General features: G+C 39.8%; 1 protein-coding gene across 8 annotated transcripts; it reads left to right on the top strand.

The window, feature by feature from the left end:
• The first annotated feature begins 2,370 nt into the window (after positions 1–2,370).
• Positions 2,371–19,420, top strand: LOC127067439 (uncharacterized). 8 transcript variants are annotated; one of them, XM_051002333.1, is made up of 18 exons: positions 2,371–2,536; positions 6,246–7,614; positions 8,995–9,090; positions 9,303–9,482; positions 10,086–10,292; positions 10,670–10,944; positions 11,031–11,220; positions 11,458–11,650; positions 13,518–13,615; positions 13,867–13,890; positions 14,216–14,260; positions 14,386–14,452; positions 14,555–14,722; positions 15,177–15,321; positions 15,441–15,548; positions 15,624–15,776; positions 16,060–16,095; positions 16,368–19,420. In XM_051002333.1, exons 2-17 carry the CDS (start codon positions 6,826–6,828, stop codon positions 16,085–16,087), a joined length of 2,766 nt encoding a protein of 921 aa, XP_050858290.1. In that variant the 5' UTR covers positions 2,371–2,536; positions 6,246–6,825; the 3' UTR covers positions 16,088–16,095; positions 16,368–19,420. The 8 variants fall into 8 exon arrangements, with proteins under 8 accessions (XP_050858290.1, XP_050858287.1, XP_050858288.1 ...); XM_051002330.1 differs by lacking the exon at positions 16,060–16,095; XM_051002331.1 differs by lacking the exon at positions 16,060–16,095 and having other exon boundaries at positions 15,195–15,321.
• The last annotated feature ends 1,390 nt before the right edge of the window (positions 19,421–20,810 follow it).

Raw genomic sequence — 20,810 nt, forward strand, 5'->3', positions numbered from 1 at the left:
TACATTATCTTCCGTGTCTGAATCCTTGCCGTTTCGTCTTAGAAAAGAAATGATTTTAATAGATCAACGATATGCGTATCTCCTTCTTTACAATTATTCGCTTATTTCGTTTCAATTTAACGGATCTTAATTATGTGCGTGTATAATAATCCGAAAGGAAGTCGTGCTAAATAGCCGTACCACGAGCACGCTTGAAATAGGCATGACAACGCTATCGATTATGACATCATTTTCTTACTCGTTATCACGTTTTAAACATGAATGTTATTTATGTTATACCACTAACAACGCGTATACGATCTACATATAATTATTTGTTAAACCTTTTTTTAAACGTTTATTTAGACAGTTCTTTGTCGACACATTTCGAAAAATATTCCTTTTATTGTTTTTTTGTTTTTTACATAACAATTATTTCTACGTAAAATTATTCGAAGAAAAGCGAGCGATCGCCGACTTAAATTTTGATAAAACAATAGCTGGATATCTCCTTTGAGAAAACGAAGGAATTCTAACACGACCTTTCTAATTCCTTGTCGAGATCATCGACTTCGAAGGAGATCATCAGCGAGTGTTCATCATCGATGACGTCACCTTTCTTTCTTCACCCACAGATCTCACGATGATATAAGAAGAACGAGGCTATGACACAATATTCATCCTACTCCTTTTCCCCCTCATCCTCCTCTTTGCTTCTCGTACCGCGCAGAATCGAGTGACGTCGCAATCTTTACGAACCGAATCCACGCGAGGGAAGGGGAGAGAGAGATAGAGAGAGAGAGAGAGAGAGAGAGAGAGAGAGAGAGAGAAGCAGAAAGACATAAACGCACACATTTGCACGTTTACTCGAACAGGATCGTGGTACGTTAAGGTCGAATGACGTCACCGTTTCGCGTAGACCGGGTTCTACGATCGAAAAGAAAATGAGCAACGTTGCTTAATCGTCGATTAGAGCGACTTACTCCGATCGTTTCATTTTTTTTTTGCCAAGCACGATGATATCACGTTAAAAACGAAAATAACGCGAACGACGTTACGAGCTCGTGCTATACGTTAAATTCTATTCGTGACTTCTTAATCGATCGTGCACGTTCTACATTTTGTAGAAAGACATTATTGTTACGCACGCCCCCGCGTTGTCTCTCTTTCTTTCTTTTTTTTTTTTTTAATCGCCACGTGCCGAGCCCTTCCGAGTCATTAATAGAGTTGGCCGAATAGTTTAACGTTCAGTACAATCATACCGACGTGATACAATCGAACATTAATCTTTAAAATAGAAATGGGCTGAGAGAAAATTTGTGATGTTTAAGGAAAAGTCCCTCGATGGATGCGGATGCGGAGGAAGGGGTCTAGGGATATGAGAAGATTCGAAAGAATCGAGATCGTTGTTAGAAATGAAAGGGGAGGCGGGGTGAATTTGCGAATGGGTGCGCATTGGATCGATATCATCAGGGCTTGCGGGCCACGCGTTTTCCCGAGGGTTGTTTTAGACGACGCTGGCGCCGCTAGTCGCGACGGCACAACGAGCTCTTTCTTTCAACGAATCATTCGCAACATTTGTTTTTCTTCTCGTTTGACAGGCTAAAAGAGTCATGGAAATTGGACGTAAAAGTAAATTTGGGAAAAACTATGATAGACGAGTGAAACGAGGAAAGCGAACGGAAAAAGCCGCTTATCATTAATCACGAGTCTTGTAAATTGGGATCGTTGAGATCATTCTTTTAGGGTGAGCCGTTTCTAAACCCTCCCTCTTAGTCGTCTCTTTACGACTTCTTCCCTTGGACGGAAAACGAGCTCCGACGTGCTGGCGCCTAAGACGTCGCACTAAAATCCTTCTAGAAAATATAGAACGTTATTACAAAATGTAGATCGATCTTTTCTTGATAATAAAAATGCGATAACGTAGAAAAGACGGAAGAATTATGTAGGACGGAGTGGAAAGCGAACGTAGGATAAAATTTTGCTCGACGATTTTAAAAATCGATTTGCATCGTGATATCGAAATAGTCACTTATGTTTCTCGACGAACGAATTAAAAAGAGAGGTTCTCTTACGTGGTCTGAAGCGGAAGAGCGATAGGATAGAGGTCAAAGAGTAGGAAGGGAAAATATTATAAACGTGATCTCGCAAGACGTTAGTCGACCTTCTTCAGTTTCGCGAGGTCCTCGAGTCGCACGTCAAAAATCCTTGTCGAGGGATCGGTTGAAGGATGGGAGGGGTATGACGACACAGACACGAAAGATCGGCAAAACCATCAGCAAGAACCAACGAAGCAGTCACAGCAACGAAGAAAAAGAGGGGGATCCGTTGGTGCAGGCGCTGCCGGCGCGGTGTCGGGCCGCAGTGGGGTGGGGTAACTTAGAAGAGTGGTGGGGGTTGTAGGTTCCCCTACGATGGCGTGGCGACCCATTCGTTCGTTCCATACGCTTTAATCGAAAGTCAGATCGCCGCGGACTGCCGCGTCGTCACGCGGACGCTCGTCGCATCTTTCCCCTATCTCTTCTTTCCACAATTTTGGCTGCATAAAATTATCGAGGTAATTTTCCTTAGTTCCTTCTATCTTTCTTTCTCTTAACCTTCTTTCTAGTGCGTATTTGTATCCAAAAGAAGTATATATACGTATATATATTTTACACGTATTTCGTCGAAGATTAGAAAGTGTGTCACGATTTTTGTCGAAGCAACGTGTTACCTTTCTCCTTTCCGCTTTGTTTTTAGGGTTTAAGAAATGTATAAAGGAAAAAGCGAGTGTTAAATGAGAGTGAGAAAATCGAAATATATACTCGTGCGAAGTAAGTGTAAACAGAAGAGAGAGAGAGAGAGAGAGGGAGAGAGAGAGAGGTTTGTTGGTGCGTTACACAAAGAGAGTATTTACCCGTGTAGGAGGACGGTTCACTGGCCGTACAAAGTACTGGTAATGTTGATAGTTCTTAGGTACACATATAAGAGCAAGCACAGCGGTACGTCGTTGATTTAATAATTAAACGTCGCGCTTAATGTATCTACGTATTAAAAGGATCGTAGCAAAAGGAATATTTATTGGGCACGTGGCACGTGACAAGATCTAGTATTTCACGTACGAGATATCACGTTCTCTCGATACGATCAACGTTCGAGATTTCTCGTAAACAATAGACCTAGACTAGCCACCTTGGAACTGTATGGCGCCAAACGACGAGGGTCGCTGATATCAACCACTCCTACGCAACCGAAGTACGCTGCTTTGTATACGTTTGCGACACGCGCGAATACATTTTGCAATTACGTTTAATAACAAGAACATTATTTGAAAAGCTTTACGATCGATTTCAAAGAATATTTTGAAAAGTCATGATGTGGCATTAAATACGACAAGCTTTTCTCAGCGATGTTTACGTGTTTTGTCATTGCCAAGGAGTATCGTTAAGGTACTCTTTCGAAAGAAAGATAATAAACGAAAAATCGACTAACACGTTTTAAACAAGTCGGACAAACTTATCGTTTCTAATCGTTGAAGGTTCAACAAGGATAGACACGTGCGTGTTCTTTCAATACGTTCGATCAAGCGAGATAAGAATTACACGAAGCGACACCGATGAAACTCTTCGATGCAACTCGAGAGTATCGATTTTACGATCGCATACTTCCCCCGAGACATAAATTCTTAGCCGTCCCTATTATCGAATCACGTAGCGTGTTCTCAAAATTGATATAAAAAAAAAAGAAATAATAACAACAACGATCAGTTCCACGCTCGACGATTTTCCCTTCGGTACAAATATTCCTTACTGCTACATTATTCTATCTTACGGTGGAATCTACGATAGTATCGGAAATTAGTTCGAACTTTGAAAGAAAACTTTTCGTGAAAACATTTCGCGTGACAAGCGCTCGTTTTTATCGTTCGTTACGTCGATTCGATAACTCCGAAGGAATCGTCAACGTTTTTCGAACTCTTATCGAATTACACTTTACGCGTCGATCGGGATCGACTTCCTTCGACGAATCGCTTATTCGTCTATTTAATTTTTTTTATCCGACGTTATATATAAATCCCGTAAAATAATAAATAAGAAAACAGACGCGCTGAGGTTTTTCCTTAAATTTATTTGGCAGACCACGTTTAAATGGCTTTAACGAGATTTAAAAGAGAGATTAAACGCGGAATAAATGGCGCACCGACACACGTTCGTGCGGTCCGGATACGAGCAATTTGCAATTCGATCGAGTGCTCTCTTGCTATCTCTCTATCGTCGGCGACGAAAGTCTCGCATTGCCGGATACATTGGATCGGCACGGTAGGTCGCTGCTCCGGATGATGTCAACGATGATTGATACGCTTTTGAAAACCTATGGGAGCAAACGAGCCCAAAGGGAATTTCATTCCGCGCCTATTTATTTCGCTATTTTTCCTTTGTTTTCTCGACGAAAATTAATAATCGTTGAGTATCGTTTTAATTTTCATTTTCTCTCTCTCTCTCTGTTCCCTTTCTTTTTTATTGCAGTTATTTTCCATCACGAGCGTAACACGCATATACAAACACAAATGCAAATGACGCGGCCAATAAAATAACAATAACAACAACAACAACAACAATAACAGTAAACGCAAATAAAACGACAGCTTCTCTTGTTACGAACGACTATTAAAATTTACGGTGTTACATATCGTGGGTCAAAGGTTAGAGTCGATTGACATTTATCGTTTGTTAATGTGAATCGACAAGACGATGATCCGGTCAAAGGTTTACGACGAGATTTTACAGGGCGGCTCGCTTAGTAGGTGAACATACGAAATTTTGATAAGAGGAAGATAAACGTTTCTTTTTGCGCGTACTTACACACACATGCACGCGCACGTATATCATAATTTCCGAACTTGACCTAATTTATATAAAATTATCTTCGGATGGGTCGACCCTGTTCGAAAAATTGTCCCCTTCGAATCATCTTCGTAATTAAACGACCCACTTGAAATTTAACAGAGAGAAAGGAAAAAATGAAAAAAAGAAAGTGGAAATAATTACGATGACTTCTCGCGTCATAACGATTCGGACATGCACGGTGAAATCATGGAACGGCGAAGGTGAAATTAAACGAGAGGAAAGGAAGGGGAATCTCTCCGTACAAGAGACACGTGCCGACCTTGAATCGTTTTCTACGATCAAGAGTCGTTCCAGAGAAAGATATATTTAATTATCCGTTTTTTCTCCTTTTTTTAAAGAGCAAACAATAAGATGAGAAACGTTTCGAACGAATCGACCTCCCTCTCGTCGTTCATCTTTTTCTCAAAACGTGAGTCATCGATGGTTCGTGTCATTGCATAAAAGATTATGCGAGTGCTACATGTATCGATAAAGAAGCGTATTTATCGCCAGTGGCATTGACACCATCGCGTTAATCGCATCGTGTTTATTGACACTACTCCTGCTCTTTACCACCCCTCTCCCCTTCGATCATTAATTATCGTTTTATTCGCCGTCCACGAGACATCGCGTGCAGAACGCATAATGTTCTTAATAAAACGAGTATTACGAATCTTTTCCCGCCATCGTTAAAGACTTTTTTTCCTTTTATTCTCTCGAACGTTTCGATCGTTCTAACAAAATGGATTAAAATTTAAAAGTCACCACGATGACCTTTTGGAAATTCGCATTTTGCCCGACGCCTGACATTTCGTTGTTGAGATCGTTTTGTGTTATCCGGTGTAGGAAATGGAGGGAAAAAAATATAATCGAAGCGATAAAGATCGTGCGAACTAAAACCATTGGCATTGGCACCGATGCGTCAATAGCAGGCACGATTCACGGTCTAGTTTGTTCTTCGGTTCGAGTGTTTTATCGTTCTCTTGCTACCATTTGGTTTATTAGCGAGGAAATACACACGCTTACGCACGCAGGTAAATTAATATTCGAAGAGAAAAGGAAGGTATCCTTCGGTGATATCGGTGTTAATCATAGCAATCGTATTTGGCTATCGATCGGCTAGCTAGCTTATCGATTCGCCGATACGAAGATAACGCTTCGATGAACGTCGTTAAATATTCGGAAATGTTTATACGTCGCATAACTGACCTTTTCCACGTGTACGTTATCGCCTCGCAGAGGAAATGGTAGAGTAATGGTAGCAGCAGTGGTAGTAGTTGTAGCAGTAGAAGCAGTATAGTTGTAGTAACACCCATCGCATTTATCGGACAGACATCGTGTTCTTTTGCATAACGTAGAACGACTTAAGCCTTTATAACGGTCCTTTGGTTTTTTTTTCAGAAAACTCAACGACATGTACCCCGAATAAAGAGAAACACAAAACGAACGAATTTGGAAACCCCTCTCTAATTTCTTTCAATCGCATTCGAACTTTGATCGTCGTGGAATAATGATCCATCGTGTAGAGGAAATGGAAACTCGATAGACGAAACAAAATAGGATAAAACAAAGTAGAAAATCTTTCGAACGCGAACGTCGAATATTGGGGATACTAATCGTTGATCGATAGCTCGCAAGAAAAAAAAGAGAGAAAAGAAAGGAAAAGGAGAAGAGAAGAGAAGAGAAGAGAAGAGAAGAGACGAGCGAAGGATACCGAAAGAGAGGCGTCGGGTCGCGTCGCCTCGCCGACGGTTTGGAAGAGTTGGAAAAGCACGAAAATCGGAAGTAGGAGTAAGACTGAAGAGGAAGCTCGAGGCGGAGGCGAGAAGAGCGATTGGTGCGAACTCTTAGGCGAGTAGCGCGCGTATCAACGGTATAGTCCGGGGGCATATACCCAGGGTATATGCGTGGCGTATTAATAGACGTCGGTAGCTCGTTGGTGGGGGGGACGACGCTTGCTCGCGGGTGAAAATAGAAAAGAATGTTTTTGGAATCCAATTGGACTTGGTTGGCAGAACGATGGGTCAATATGGCCGACTTGGCCGAGCGGGTGGACGATCTGATATGCAGTTTCGACTCGGCTGGTGACACGACCATGGATACATTGTCGATGCTGATATTCGGTTGGATGTTGTTCGGTCTCGTGGTGTTGTGCGTCGGCAAGTACGTTTACAACCGTTTTGTCCTAAACGAGCTCGGTACCTCTCGCACCGCGAAGGACGGCCATGTCTTTCACGGCGATAGTGTTGTGGTGACGAGTGGTGCTGCTGCTGCTGCTGGTGCTGGCGCCACCGGGGCCAAGTTCCTCGGTCATCAGGAAAGATCCACCAAATTATCGGCGTCGTCGGTCGGTGTTGCGTCGGGCTCGAGCTCGAAAACATCGACTTCGACCGGTCCCATCGGAGTAAGCGGTGCCGTGTTAGCTGCCGCTAATACAGCCGCATCTTTCGGGGGAGGTGGCAGCGGCGCGTCCTCGACTATAGCCGCGGCACCCGTTGCATCCTCGCCGTCTCCCTCCTCCCCTGGCTACGTCCCACCAACTCCGCCGGTCCGGAAACGACTGACGAGGAAGACTTCCGGTGCTCTTATCACTCCTGCCAGGAGTTCGAGGGCCCTTCATTTACCTACGGCGACCGGTGCCGACGCCGAAGCCGTCCGTTGGGTCAACGAACTGATCGTCTGGTTGCACTCGGACCTTGTCATCCTCAACGAACTTCTCGCCCTTTGGGTGGCTTCCTTGAACGACTTTACCGCCGGCTCCGTCGACGAGGTCAGTCTCTCCCCCTCTCTCTCTCTCGTCGTTCTCGAGCCTCCTCGCAAGCGTTATTTTTTATTCGCGGAAGACTCGCCTTCGTGAACCGAGCTCGTAGCGTGTCAGATGGCGCTGGGGAATCCAAGAATAGCGGCTCCAACCTGTTGGATGACTTCGTTTCGTAGCCTTGTCTACAGAGACTCGTTTATCTTATTAACGGGAAGCGCGGAGATACATCTTTCTCATCGGCCGATCAATTTCGTAATTGCTCTTTTTTCGATCGTCGAAAATCTCGTATTCCGCAGAAGCGGAAAAAGAAAAAAGGAAGAAACGATAGGGACTCGGGGCGCCAGATAATGTATCGAGCGGAATGTTGCACGCGTAGGCGTTTGTCGGTTACGAGCGAGGCGACGGATCTCTAAGATGAAACGGCTCGACTCTACGAGCACTCAATTCGAGCCAGTCGGCGAAAGTAATTTGATTCGAGCGAAAGGCGTTTAATTCGAACAACGTGTTCTTGATCGAATTTGATCCGATTGAATTATCTCGTTGACGTGGCAAACTTGACCTCTCGCGTGTCCGAGGAGCTCAATGGAATCCAAAGCGTCTCGATCCGCTCGCGAAAGAATGCGTTTGTTAGTTCCTTTAACAACGTACCCTCTGCCCCTTCTTCCCACCCTTACGAAACGTTATCTAACGCACCTAACATGCTAAATTCGTTTTTGGAATCGCGGGCGTGTTTCCAATTCCTCGTACATTCTCTCTCGTCTGACTCAGGATGATTTATCACGACGAAAGCTTCGGTCACGCGACTCGACGGAAGACGTCGCTCACTTTCGTCTGGGTTATGAGATCTCAAATGGGAATTAGCTGAGCATCGAGCAAACGTTTGGTAGTCGCATCTCTTTCGAAAGGAAAGATATTTATAGATTCGTTATGCACGTACGTACGTTACACGCGTACGCGTAATTATCGACGATCGCAACGATTAAACGCGGCCTCGAAAAAACGGAAATGAGATACAAAGTGGTTTCTTCGGCTTATCGATGCAGATCCAGAACGAAAGGAATCTCGCAAGTTATTCGTTCTTCTATGCTTTAAGATGCAGCCAGTCAACGTAGCCAAAAGTATTTACGTTGGAAAGGGGAGCCGTAATTTATAGGCCGTAAAATGTTTTCGCGTGATACCGCCGGCCCGAGTGCGTTCGTTTCTTGCCAAAATTTTACAATAATGTTATTATCTAATCGTACGTTCGTAGACACGTCAGGAATTCTTGTTGATACATGTTATACGTTGTTATATTACATACTTACGTACGCATGTAATAAATACGTTGCAGCGAACATTCAAGAATATTTTCTCGACGAATCGTTGATATCGACACGTCTGATGTTACAGCATGGAGTGGGCGTCGAATTTGTTCGTGTTCTTCCGGAAACGCATCCGCCGACTCTGTCAAATATTTTCTGCGAATGCGACTCCAAAGACGACGTGGTAGGTAATCGTATTCATAGAATAAGTTTTTGCGTCTTTTTTATGTCTTTTTTCTTTTTTTACATCCCGGAGAAAAAAAAAGACCGAGACACCCTGTATACGATATAATGCCTCCATTCATTCCTCTTTCAAAGACGTCTTCCTATTCCTCTTTCTTTTTTCTTTTTTTTCGCTGTCGTTCTCGTATAATACATACCTCCTTCATTCCGTAGACCATAACGTGCGACTGCGAGGCAACGCCAGCCCTGCAGTTGAAAGCGTTTCGTCAAAGAGGCGACAAGTTGGAATCTAGTCACTATCGCGTCAACGTAAATCGCTTCCGTGCTCGGCTCAACGTCGTTTGCATCACCGAGAAACTTCTAATCGATCTGAAGTGCGACGGATGGCCAGAGGTTTGTTTTCAATTAACCCCTTATAATACCCTGTGAGTCTTTCGGATACATCTTTCAAAGATACCGCGTACAAAAATATAAAAAATATGCGTTTTTTGTGCTACCTATTAAAATCAACAAATTTCTCTTGAGAACGAAGATACGTTTTTATCGAATGATATAGTTTTTCCTGAACGAATAAAAAACTGTTTTCCTTAAATAAAGATTTACAATGAACGGCGAAAGAAACTAATTTTTCTTTCGCGACAACGAACTTGTACGATAACGTCCGAGACAAAATTGCTCGATACATAGATACTTCCTATTCCCTTCGAACTACGTAAACTTAGCTCTTAAAAATAAAATTAAAAATGGAAAGCCGATATATCCGTTGAAGACAGTTTTGCGGAAAATCCGCAAATCCGGATATATGGGCTTTGAGGTGCATTGAAAGGTTTCGATCGTAAACGATCTTCTTTTCCAAACGCAGTCGTACTCGCGACGCGGGGAGAAAAGAAGAAGAGAAAAGGACAGATCCATTCTCCGATAAAAAATCATTTCGTTCGATCGAAGGTAGGACGTAAAAAGGAGAGGAAGTAAAAATTGTTTTGATGTTCGTACCAGGTGAAGGTATCCCTGGCACAGGTAGGAACGATAAAGAAGGATTTGGACGAGAGCCAACTACAGGAAGTAGTGACGGAAATTGTGGTTGGTGCTTTGAGAGGTACGAACGTTCATCTTAATCTTTCGCAATATCCAACGTGTCCACGATTATGGAGAGAACCACCTACGCAACCTGGCTTCTCTTTGCCGGTACATTACGACAGTATGGTAAGCAAAAATCGCTTTATCTCGAATAAATTCATTTACGATCGGCTAATTTCATAATTAATATATTTTATCGAGATGTCAGCTAGGATGTCAGCTATCTACGTTTATCTATGTATTTTGCTGTCGATGAGAACGCGCAGAAAAGATCGTGTGCACTTTTACTTTGCCAATCGCGAAACTCACTTTATTACCATCGATAAGCGTGCGTTTATCGATCGCAAAGAAGTGGACTTTGCATGCGATTACCAAAGTAATTAGAGCAGTGTCTCTTTTTATCCGAACGAATCGGAAAAAGTGGAAAAGATTTTATCGATTGATCTAAATTAAAACAATGGAATTATCTTTTAATCTTTGACGCTTTAACGCTTCGCTCGTAGAGCGGCTCGAATTCTATGATACACAAGGCATCTCCTCAACGTCTTCACGCTCAGCGTCATGCCACTTCCGCGGCGCAGCTGCAACAGCAGCAACAGCAATATCTGCCTGGCGAAAAGCGTTTGCTCGTAAAGGTCGTAAGAGCAACCGAACTTGGCGGGCAGCATCCCTCGGTTGAACCGTATTGCGTCGTCGAACTGGACGAACCACCGCAAAAGCATCAAACGTCGATCAAAAAGGATACGGTCAATCCGATCTGGGACGAAGCTTTCTTGTTGTAAGTTAGACCTTCTTTCGATCCGTTGACATAAAAAAGTCCGAGAGTATATCAGATCGTATAAACAAGAATTTTATTCTTACCAGCGATGTCAGTCACAACACGACGGAGGTACTACTGGAAGTTTACGACCACGTAAACAAGAGCCAAAAATTCTTGGGTCTCGGAATAGTAGGGGTCGAAGAACTTCTGGCAAATCCTAGCCAGAGGCAGATCATACCGTTACAAGGTAGACCTTACGAGGAGGACGACGTAACAGGCACCCTCACGGTAGAGGTAATCGATTTTTCGAATTCAACCTCGTGCATTCGTCTACTCGACCTATAACCTATGACTTATGAATTATAACCCAGTTTCGATACACGCGGGCGTCTTTACTATAGCGACAACAGCGAGAACTCGTCATAGATTATTTCTTTATGATATCGGAAAAGAAAAACAAAATATGTTTACGTGCTTGTGTATCCGTATATACGTACGTGCGTACGTTTAACGATCGTTTCGTTCATGCAGTTTCTCTTCATCGAGGGTGCAGAGGTGCCACAGATCGGATCGAAGCCTTACAAAGTGAAGGAGACGATAAAACCGATGTCCCCGACTCGTACCTACAATCCAGCGACCAATCTCGTCAGCAGCAATAGTCTTAATTACAACAATGGTAACAGCACTCTTATCTTGTACGACAATACCACTCTGTCAGACGGGGGTAATTATCGATTGCTTGTCTCAAAGGTATTGCATACTTTGATGTGTGAATCCTTAGTGGTTTTTCGATTAGTCTGAACCAACTTCCACTTCCTTTATCTCTTTCATTCCTTATCAAATTATGAACAAAAAATTCAAAAGGATTTTACCCTTTGTATTCTTTGTGTATTTGCAAATCTCGATCGATCTTGTCTCAAACTTCGATTCATCGACGTTTTCGCGAAAAGACGATAATCGTTAGTCATTCGATCGTTGCGACGATTCCAAGGAATCTCATTTCGATCAGAATTGTCTCGCGTTTACGTTTCAACATCGTACGTCTAAAGATTTCTGTTTTCTTTTTTTGTTTCTACTTTTTAGTCCTATAAAAAAGTCCTTTACTTCCGACCCCTTGCAATCCACAGACACACAGTAGCTGGCATGAAGATTTTTGGTTTTTTTTTTCCCCGTTTGGCGAGACCCGGTTCTAATCATAATTTAGATCTACTCTCACAATCGATTCCCTCAAGTAGAATAAGTCCCAATTACAAGTTTTTAGGTATTTCATTTAGTAAGAATAATCGTAGGATATTTTCAATAGTTCGCAAACAAACAGAAATGATTGGTCTTCTTATTTTCGATGGTACACGAGGCGAGGGAAATGTTTTAGAATATCGAGATACCTCGTATCGCGCGAATTTTTATATATTTTCTGTAACGTAATCATTTTAAAACACGCAACACCGATGGTCAAAAATCGATCTTATGACGTCGATGGTATTCGATTACACGAATAAAAAGAGGGCATTTTCCCCTTTAAAATGGTATTTGTTTCACTTCTCTACGGTTTTTAGTTCCGGAGATATAATCGTTTAAGATTTATCATTCATAATTTCGATGATCAGCTGACGCGAGTATGCACGTAGTAAATAGAAAAGACTGTTTGTGTCGGCCCGACGGCTAGCGTAAATTCCAGGAATTTATGTAGGTCACTGTGTCGATTCATTATATAGGTCAATATGGCGGCTCAAATGTAGGTCAGTAGGGCATTCCGCTTGACCTATATTCACTTATATTTAATTTCGAATATCTCCGAAACTAAAAATCCTAGAGACTTCAAACCAGCGCCATTTTAAAGAGTATTTTTTTCTTTACAATCTCGTCATATTATAAACAATTAATTAATGATTTGTTATAAACAATTTGTTATAAATAAATCGCCGAATTTATTTTCCACAAACGAACGCTAAAATACACGCACAATGCATACATAAATATATGTTTAACAATTTGTTATAAACAATTTGTTATAAACAATGTTATAAAAAAAAATAATCACAAACACGATTTTTCGAAACTTAACCAGACGCAATTCAGCGTACGTATGCACACGCGAATTATAATTTAATAATTTCTCATAAACAATTTGTTGTACGATTAAATTGTTATAAATAATTTTTACAGATAATTTCTTAAAAAATCAACTTTTTTACATTCTTCTTTTTACCTTCGAGGAAAATATACGATTTCGCGTTATGAACAATTGTTATAAGCGAAAAGATTAAATAAACAAATCGTTATAAATAATTGTTATAAAAAATTTCTTGGAAAATAATTCGACGTTCTTGCCTCTTCTCTGAGAAGAAAAAGATGCGTTTCTGTGACGGGAATGTTTATACGTATCTCTATAATTATTAATGACCATCGGTGTACACATAAGTGAATAAAACATTTCTATCGATATTTATGAACTTGAAGGATAAATCGTGTTTACGCGAACTACGATTAATACAAATAGATGATGCTTTTTAGGAATCGATGAAACGTAGATCCATTCGATACGAATCCATGAATCTTTGACCATTGTTCCAAAGACATTTTCTTCGCAGATCCTTATCTGACGAATGGTAATGTCGTCGACTCGCCATATAGAAGCGGTCAAACGAACGGTAACAAAGGGACTCTGATCGTGCATAGCCAGCAAAGGGTAAGCAGAAAACGATTGAAAACATTTCACTATTGATTGCACTGCACGTAGAATGTGTGAGTCTACTACACTAATAATTTATAAACAATTTTTCATTTTAATATCCGCGTGCACGTTAATCGCACATTATTCCGAATTTATTTTTATACGTGTCACGAATTTGTTCATAGCGTATAAAAATAAATCCGAATATAGGCGTGTATTAATAATAGCGACAGATTTAACGATCCTTTGCTCTCGTTATTTTACAGCAAGCAGAGCGACAAGTAGTAAAGGTGAGCCCGACGACGACGTCCCGAGAGATTTTTTTTTCTTCTTTTTTCTTAATCATTTTCTTCGATCTTGTAAACGCAATTTGCATTTACGTTCTATAATCAACTTTCCAGTTCGCACGCGAGCACGCGACGCGAACTGCAAACGAATGCGAGTGTTTATTTGTATCTTTTTTTTCTTACTCGTTTTTCTTGATTCAATATTTAAGTCCATCCTCCCGTTCTATTTTCTTCTCGATCGCTGACGTTTACCTTGAGTTTGAGTGCCTTTTCTGTTTCATAAGAACGTTAACTATCCTTGAATGCCGTGTGTTTACTAATCCAACAGGTAGCTCTGACGGAAAATGGAAATTGGCAAGAAATTTCCCCTGAGGTAAGTGTACTATCGATTAACTATATTTTTATTTACTTCTCCTTTTTTACCTTCATAGATAATAAAACAGCGCTTTGATCAAATATACTTAGGCTCAATGTCTAATCCGATACGATTGATTTCAGCACGGAGCAAAGGATACCAGCATGACGTCAGGACCAGAGAGTACGCCAAATTCCTCTAATTCAGAAGGTAAAGCGTGAAACGTGAAATTTAAGAATGGAAATAGATTAGAGTTTTTGAAATAATTTCGATCGCGAATATCGATAACGAGTACGACGTTTTATCCTTCAGAAAGAGGAAGAACGCGAAGAAAACGAAGAGATTTCTTTGGCACGATAAAAAAGCGTTTGAGTCGATCAAAAACGAGAAGTAGATCGGTGGGGCCGGAAGGTGATATTAATCACGAGGACGCACATTCGAGGTCAATATCCGCTGACAGAGCACGAGATCCTGGATCGGGTAAGTTTCAATTAGTTTTATTTCTTAAGTAGACAATTGGATTTGACTAGTCGACATTTTGAAACTTCAACGTAGAATACGACCTTTCTAATCCTTCTTACGTCGTTGAATATTCGTTGCTTTTAATGGTTGATCTATATAGACGTTTCTTGCGTATTCAACAATGATCACTTTCGATTCCCAAATATAAAGTTTATCCCTTTTCTATGTAACTCACACTTTCACGCTCTGTCCTGCTTGCGTAACCGTTGTGTTAATTGGCACTCGATGTTGGTAAGTCTCTCCTCCACTACGTAGACAATCCATATAGAGATACTTTAGCGATCTTAGATCGGCCCCGATTTTCTACGATAACTGTGAAATAGACGATATCCGTTAAAACATTATCACTCCTCGGCTACCCCCGTGTCGCTTCCATTCCACCCCTATCCAGCAACGAATCTCGTTTTTACAGCACATTTGTCGATACCAGGAAGGGAAGAACATTCGAGGAGATCAAGTTTGAGCGAAGCGTCCGGTATTAGCGGAACTTCTACGAGAACTTACGTCAACGAGGCCTCTACTCTCGTTTTAGAAACCTTAGAGAATGGTATCAAGAAGTGAGTATTGTATATAATCAACGACGTAGTACATTCCACTTTCATTTTCACTTAAAGTGAAGTACGTACGTACGTACGTATGCATATGTATATTAACATATTTATTTTTTAATATTTAGACATTATTTGGTACCACTCTCGCTCGCACAAAAGAGCAAGTGGAGGAAAAAGGGTACGAAACTTCATATATTCAACGATCACACTTTCATCGCCAAACACATGCCAGGGTGAGTTTGTAATTAAATGTTATTCATAGGATCAATTAAATTTTCTCTTATTTATCGTTATATTTATGCTTATAGAGGTACAGTCTGCGAGGTCTGTAAACGAACGCTCGCTCGAAGATTAGGCAAACAAGGATACGAGTGTAGGGACTGTCAAATGAAATGTCACAAACACTGTCACGTTAAAGTAGACACAACGTGTCCTACGTCCACCATACAGAGCATCGAATTGTAAGTATAAATCGATTCGATTAGGAAATACTTTTTATATTTCTATTCCTTTTTTTTTGTATTTTATTTTAAACATAAAACGAACGTACCTACGTGCATGAAAATATTTATAATCGCCGTAAGATCGCTTTAACACACATGTATATCTATACATATATGTATGTGTATATATATGTGTGTGTGTATCTATATATATATACATCGTATCGGATTTATAAATGATTTAAAAGTTAAACGATATATCTCCTAATGCTCTGCTTTCTTTTGACCTTTCTCGCGTAAGGTCCCTACTGCCGGTACTGAGCGAATAATAAGATAGGTAAGCCAAAGAAAAGAGAATGAATATCATTTTTAACGAGTGTATTCTAATTCAATCGTGCATGCGACGAAAATCCTTCTCCTTAGTTACAAATCCATGGGATTTATCGAACAATCTATATTTTTACTTTCCACCTTATTCTGATACAACTTTTGCATGCAAGCTATTTTCAAACTTTTCTTTGCAAAACGCGTGAGAATATCCGCTTGATTATGTCTCTGTTTAATTTAATGTCTCAAGAGTAGACGATTGATTTGTCATTTTTTTTTTAGAACCTACATAAGGGTTCCTGAGTTCGTGAGGAAGTCGTCGATACGTCTATGCTGATATGGGAACCTCTACTACTTCGATCTAAGTGGTCTTTTTATTATTAATAATTACAAGACGGTAGAATGAAAGAGGAAGAAGAAGAAGAAGAAGAAGAAGCAGCAGAAGAGGAAGAAGGAAAAAAGAAAAATAAATAAATTCAAAAAAGAGGGAAAACAATGGAAATCAAAGAAAAAATATTTTAAGCTTGTGGTCGAGTTTTATGTACTTACTTACTTCGAAGATTGATTAGATAAGCACCGTCGGTAAGATAGATAGTTTTTTTTTTTTTGTAAAGCAACATTTTCATTCACTTTCGGTAAAAATCGCTTTGCTCTCACAATCTTCGGCTTTGAGAGAAGCTCCGTTCGATTTCCAAGCGAGAAGACGACGATGACAACGACAACGATCAAAAAAAAAAAAAAAAAGAAAGAAGAAGAAGAAGAAGAAAAAGAATATTCGCGTATACGTGCGAATGTATGATAAAGATTAATCAAAATAATGGAGTCAAAGAGATAAGCGAGTTTATGAAAACCGTCCTACCGCTCAACTTCTTCTATTTAAGTTCTTATCGATTATTTAAATCCTGTATTCGTTTTTGATTTTTTTTTTTTTTTTTTAAGTACTGACTTGCGATTTACACGTACGGATATCGTAGAGAAGACAGCAAATTCTTTCAATTTTTTTTCTTTTTTATTTTTTATTTTCTTTCTATTAAAATTTTTTTTTTTTTATCGTAAGGAAAGATGTTATCCTCCTCGTACGCGCGAGGTCGAACGATTGACTTATAGATTTTTACATATAGAATTTTTCCGAATCAACTGCACGATTAATGAAAAGCGGCACATCTGTTCATATACATGGTATATGTGTGGGTTATATAGATAAGATCTAGATCGAAACGAACGATGGATGATTAATCGTATCCCTTTTTAGACCGATTAGTAATTTCTTATTGAAATAAAGATATCGATTCGAAGATGACGGTAGAACTTAGTTAACAGTCGAATTTTTTATACATCCGAATAAAGCCAAAGACACACGCTCGTTAGCCTTATATATAGTATTTCTAGGAATAAATCCTCGAGCACGGGTAGCACAAATATTTCTACACCTACGCGTACACATCGGACACGCACATGAACACGGTCACATGTAAGTAGGTATGCCATAAGGACGAATCTAAAACGTGTTACAGGCACATTATTACCGTGTGGATAACGAGAGAAATACTAATTAATGATCTGGCCTAATTAAGGCTGATATAAGTATGATAATAATAATATTAATAATAATAATAATAATGATAATAATAATAATGATAATAACGTTTCTAATTATATAAGGGAAAGATATATATTACGGCTTTTACGTGCTCGATCGTAAGGAACGTTTAAATTCGACGAAAGTAAAACGAAACTCTATGTATGCATATATATACACTCGCATATACGTGTGTGTGTGTGTGTGTATCGAGGATGCGTCTAGTCTTCATCTATTTGTTTTTGTCTTTTGTTATTTCTTAAGAGAATAATTAAGCCGTTTTATTCCTTGATCGCGTCGACATCGATTCGATTAATTGTATTATACATTATCATTGTTTCAACACGGACGAGCCTTTTTGACATTTTGTAAAATTAATTCGTGTAAAAGAAAATTAGTGTATATACAATGATATACGCGGTCTCTCTCTCTATATATGTATATTCTTTTTCTTTTTCTTTCCCTTCGTATACGAAACCTTTCGAAATTCCGCACATCCTTCGTTTATTATTCCAATATTGTTTCATCGTTTTGTCCATTATAATAAAAAGAGTGTGTGTGAGAGAGAGAGAGAGATTGTTTTTCGACTAGCAACTAGCGAGCATTTGATACCACCATTTTAAAGGAAACGCAGATGTTGGATTAACGTTGATGGATGATCGAACCAAACGAAAACGGAAAATACACGCACACGAATACATGCACAATGCAAGCACAGGAGAAAAATAATTTGAAATTTTTAACTTAGAGGCTGTGAATGATGAATCCATGGTGGGAAGGCTGCTAAGGTACAATATAGAAAACGATTGCCTTTATAATTATCGAGATGAAAATGTGAAACGCTTTACGAGCAAACTCGTATTTCTTGGCCGGCTCAAGGGACGAGAAGGCAATAGAGAAAAGAAGAAAAAACAAAGAAAATAAAATAAACCCCAGAAATACTCGCTCAGAATAATTTTAAACGATGAAACGTCAACGATCGATGCTTTTATTTATGTATATCCTTGTTATATACACGATAATAATCGAACGGCACGTTTTTAATCTCGATCTCCATATCGATCGTCTTATCGTACTTGACTTACTTACCTACGTGTCTCTAATTTTGTTAGTTTTCTTCGGATGCTCGAAACGGCATTGTCGAAAACGAACGATCATGACAACTATTTATTAACGAACAAACGAAACGAGAGAAATCAGGCCGAAATTGAAGAAGCGAGAAGAACTTTTGAACGACGAGTTCGAATAATATTACGATAGTGCCTACAATTAATATTACTGTTACATGATAATATTGTACGTTTGTCATATAGATGCTTTATTTATAGAAAGTATTTCCAATTGTTCTTGCATAGCTTTTATCGTCGATCGTCGGATAAGCAAGTACGCAAACGCCGTGCACGAGGCGAAAGAGATTAGTGTGACGATGTCGATCATTATGCATTGCCCGTTTATAATAATAACAATTATAGTAATAATAATAGAAATAATAATAATAATAACGATTATGAGGATGAAGATGATGATGGAGATGATAATAACGACGACGACGACGACGACGACGACGACGACGACGACGACGACGACGACGACAATGACGATGATAATAATAATTGCATGTTATTATTATTATTATTGTTGTTGCTATTATTATTATTATTATTATTATTATTATTATTCTCGCAATAATGGGATAAAGGAATATTCTGTAACGTTAAGAAAGAATAATATACGATGATCTTACATACCGTTGAAATCTTATTGGGAATTTTCTCGTAAGACGTAAGAAATATTTCTTTTGCAGCATTTACGAAGAAAAGTTCATCGTAAGTATGAAAATATTTTACTTCTTTTTTTTTTTTAATCTATGAATATTAAATGTCGCCATTAAAAATATAAATAGTCGCAGAAAAATATTTGTTTCGCGTCCGATCAATAATTAAGGGAATCAATAATTTCGATATTTTCGTGAAACGAAAAAGAAGGAATAATGTATGATTAATAATGGAGAACTAGCCTTTTAGAAATTTGCTAAAAATATCTCGAGAAACGACGAGAGGTAACGCGTTGACCGATTTTCTCGGTGATCGATACGGTGCAATAACCTCGGGATGCCGTAGGAGATATCTATAGAATGTCACGAAATATTAGAAGTGCTTGGAAAGAGAAAAAAGAACAAGAAAAAAGAAAAGTATTTATTTACTATCAAAGTATAAATGATTTTGAGATCGAATCGTTCGGGATACATCAATGGATCATTTCTTGCCACTCGTAACATTTAATTTTATAAATTTAGTTGGTAATCAATGATGTCACAATAGCGATACGCGACGTCACATGCGATAAAGGTTGTACGTTAAAACGACGCTTGTTACGTCATAGACCGTCGTAGATCAATCGCGTCTAAGAAAGGGTATAAGACGTCTTTATATCGACGTATCTACCCGAGACTCGTATTTATGTCTTTTAAGATAAATGTAGAACGATGACGATAAGAGGGAGGAAGCGTTGAAGAAGGTTCGATAAAAAAAGATATGGACGACACGTAAGGAGGATCGGCGGAGCGTAGGGAAAGGGTCACTCGGTCGATGAGTACCTTGCAGAAAGATTCGTCTCTCTCTCTCTGTCTTCTATTTCTAGCTAGAGAGAGGAGAGAGAAAGAAGGAGGGAGGGAAGTTTGGAGGTAAAAGAGGTAAGGAGGAGTAACGTGATTCGCGAATCACGAGTCGTCGGTTGACCCAGATCGAGGTCAGAGTCCCTGTTTCCCGGAACAGTTGCGTCGCGATATGGATGGTTCAACGTGTGGATCAAGGAGAGGGATGCTGCTGAGTATCCATGGCAACGTGACGCAATGGTTACGTCATCGAAGGGAGTGCAACGACCCTCCGTACCTATCCTTTTTGCCACTGCAGACATACTCGCTCGTTCGGTGAATGGGGCCATGCGGATCGATCTTCGATCGTCCCTATTACAGATCGATTCGAGTAGCTTCCGTTTCAGTGAATCCGTGACGTATATCTATAGCCATTTCACTATTCATCTTCTAAATTCCTTCGATGCTCGAATCGAATAAAATGTCATTCGATGAAATTTAATATCTCTCTCGAGCGGATAGGAACGTTTCTTTCTTTTTTTATAGTATACGT

This window comes from Vespula vulgaris, chromosome 11 (assembly GCF_905475345.1).
Source record: "Vespula vulgaris chromosome 11, iyVesVulg1.1, whole genome shotgun sequence".
Classification (NCBI taxonomy): domain Eukaryota; kingdom Metazoa; phylum Arthropoda; class Insecta; order Hymenoptera; family Vespidae; genus Vespula; species Vespula vulgaris.

What these genes read in the sequence shown, in the direction of transcription:
- LOC127067439 (XM_051002330.1), top strand. Translation starts at nt 6,826, where the DNA reads ATGTTTTTGGAATCCAATTGGACTTGGTTGGCAGAACGATGGGTCAAT. An exon ending in AAATTCCTCTAATTCAGAAG is followed by an intron (nt 14,453 to 14,554) that starts GTAAAGCGTGAA and finishes TTTATCCTTCAG; the next exon opens with AAAGAGGAAGAACGCGAAGA. An exon ending in AGCACGAGATCCTGGATCGG is followed by an intron (nt 14,723 to 15,176) that starts GTAAGTTTCAAT and finishes TCGTTTTTACAG; the next exon opens with CACATTTGTCGATACCAGGA.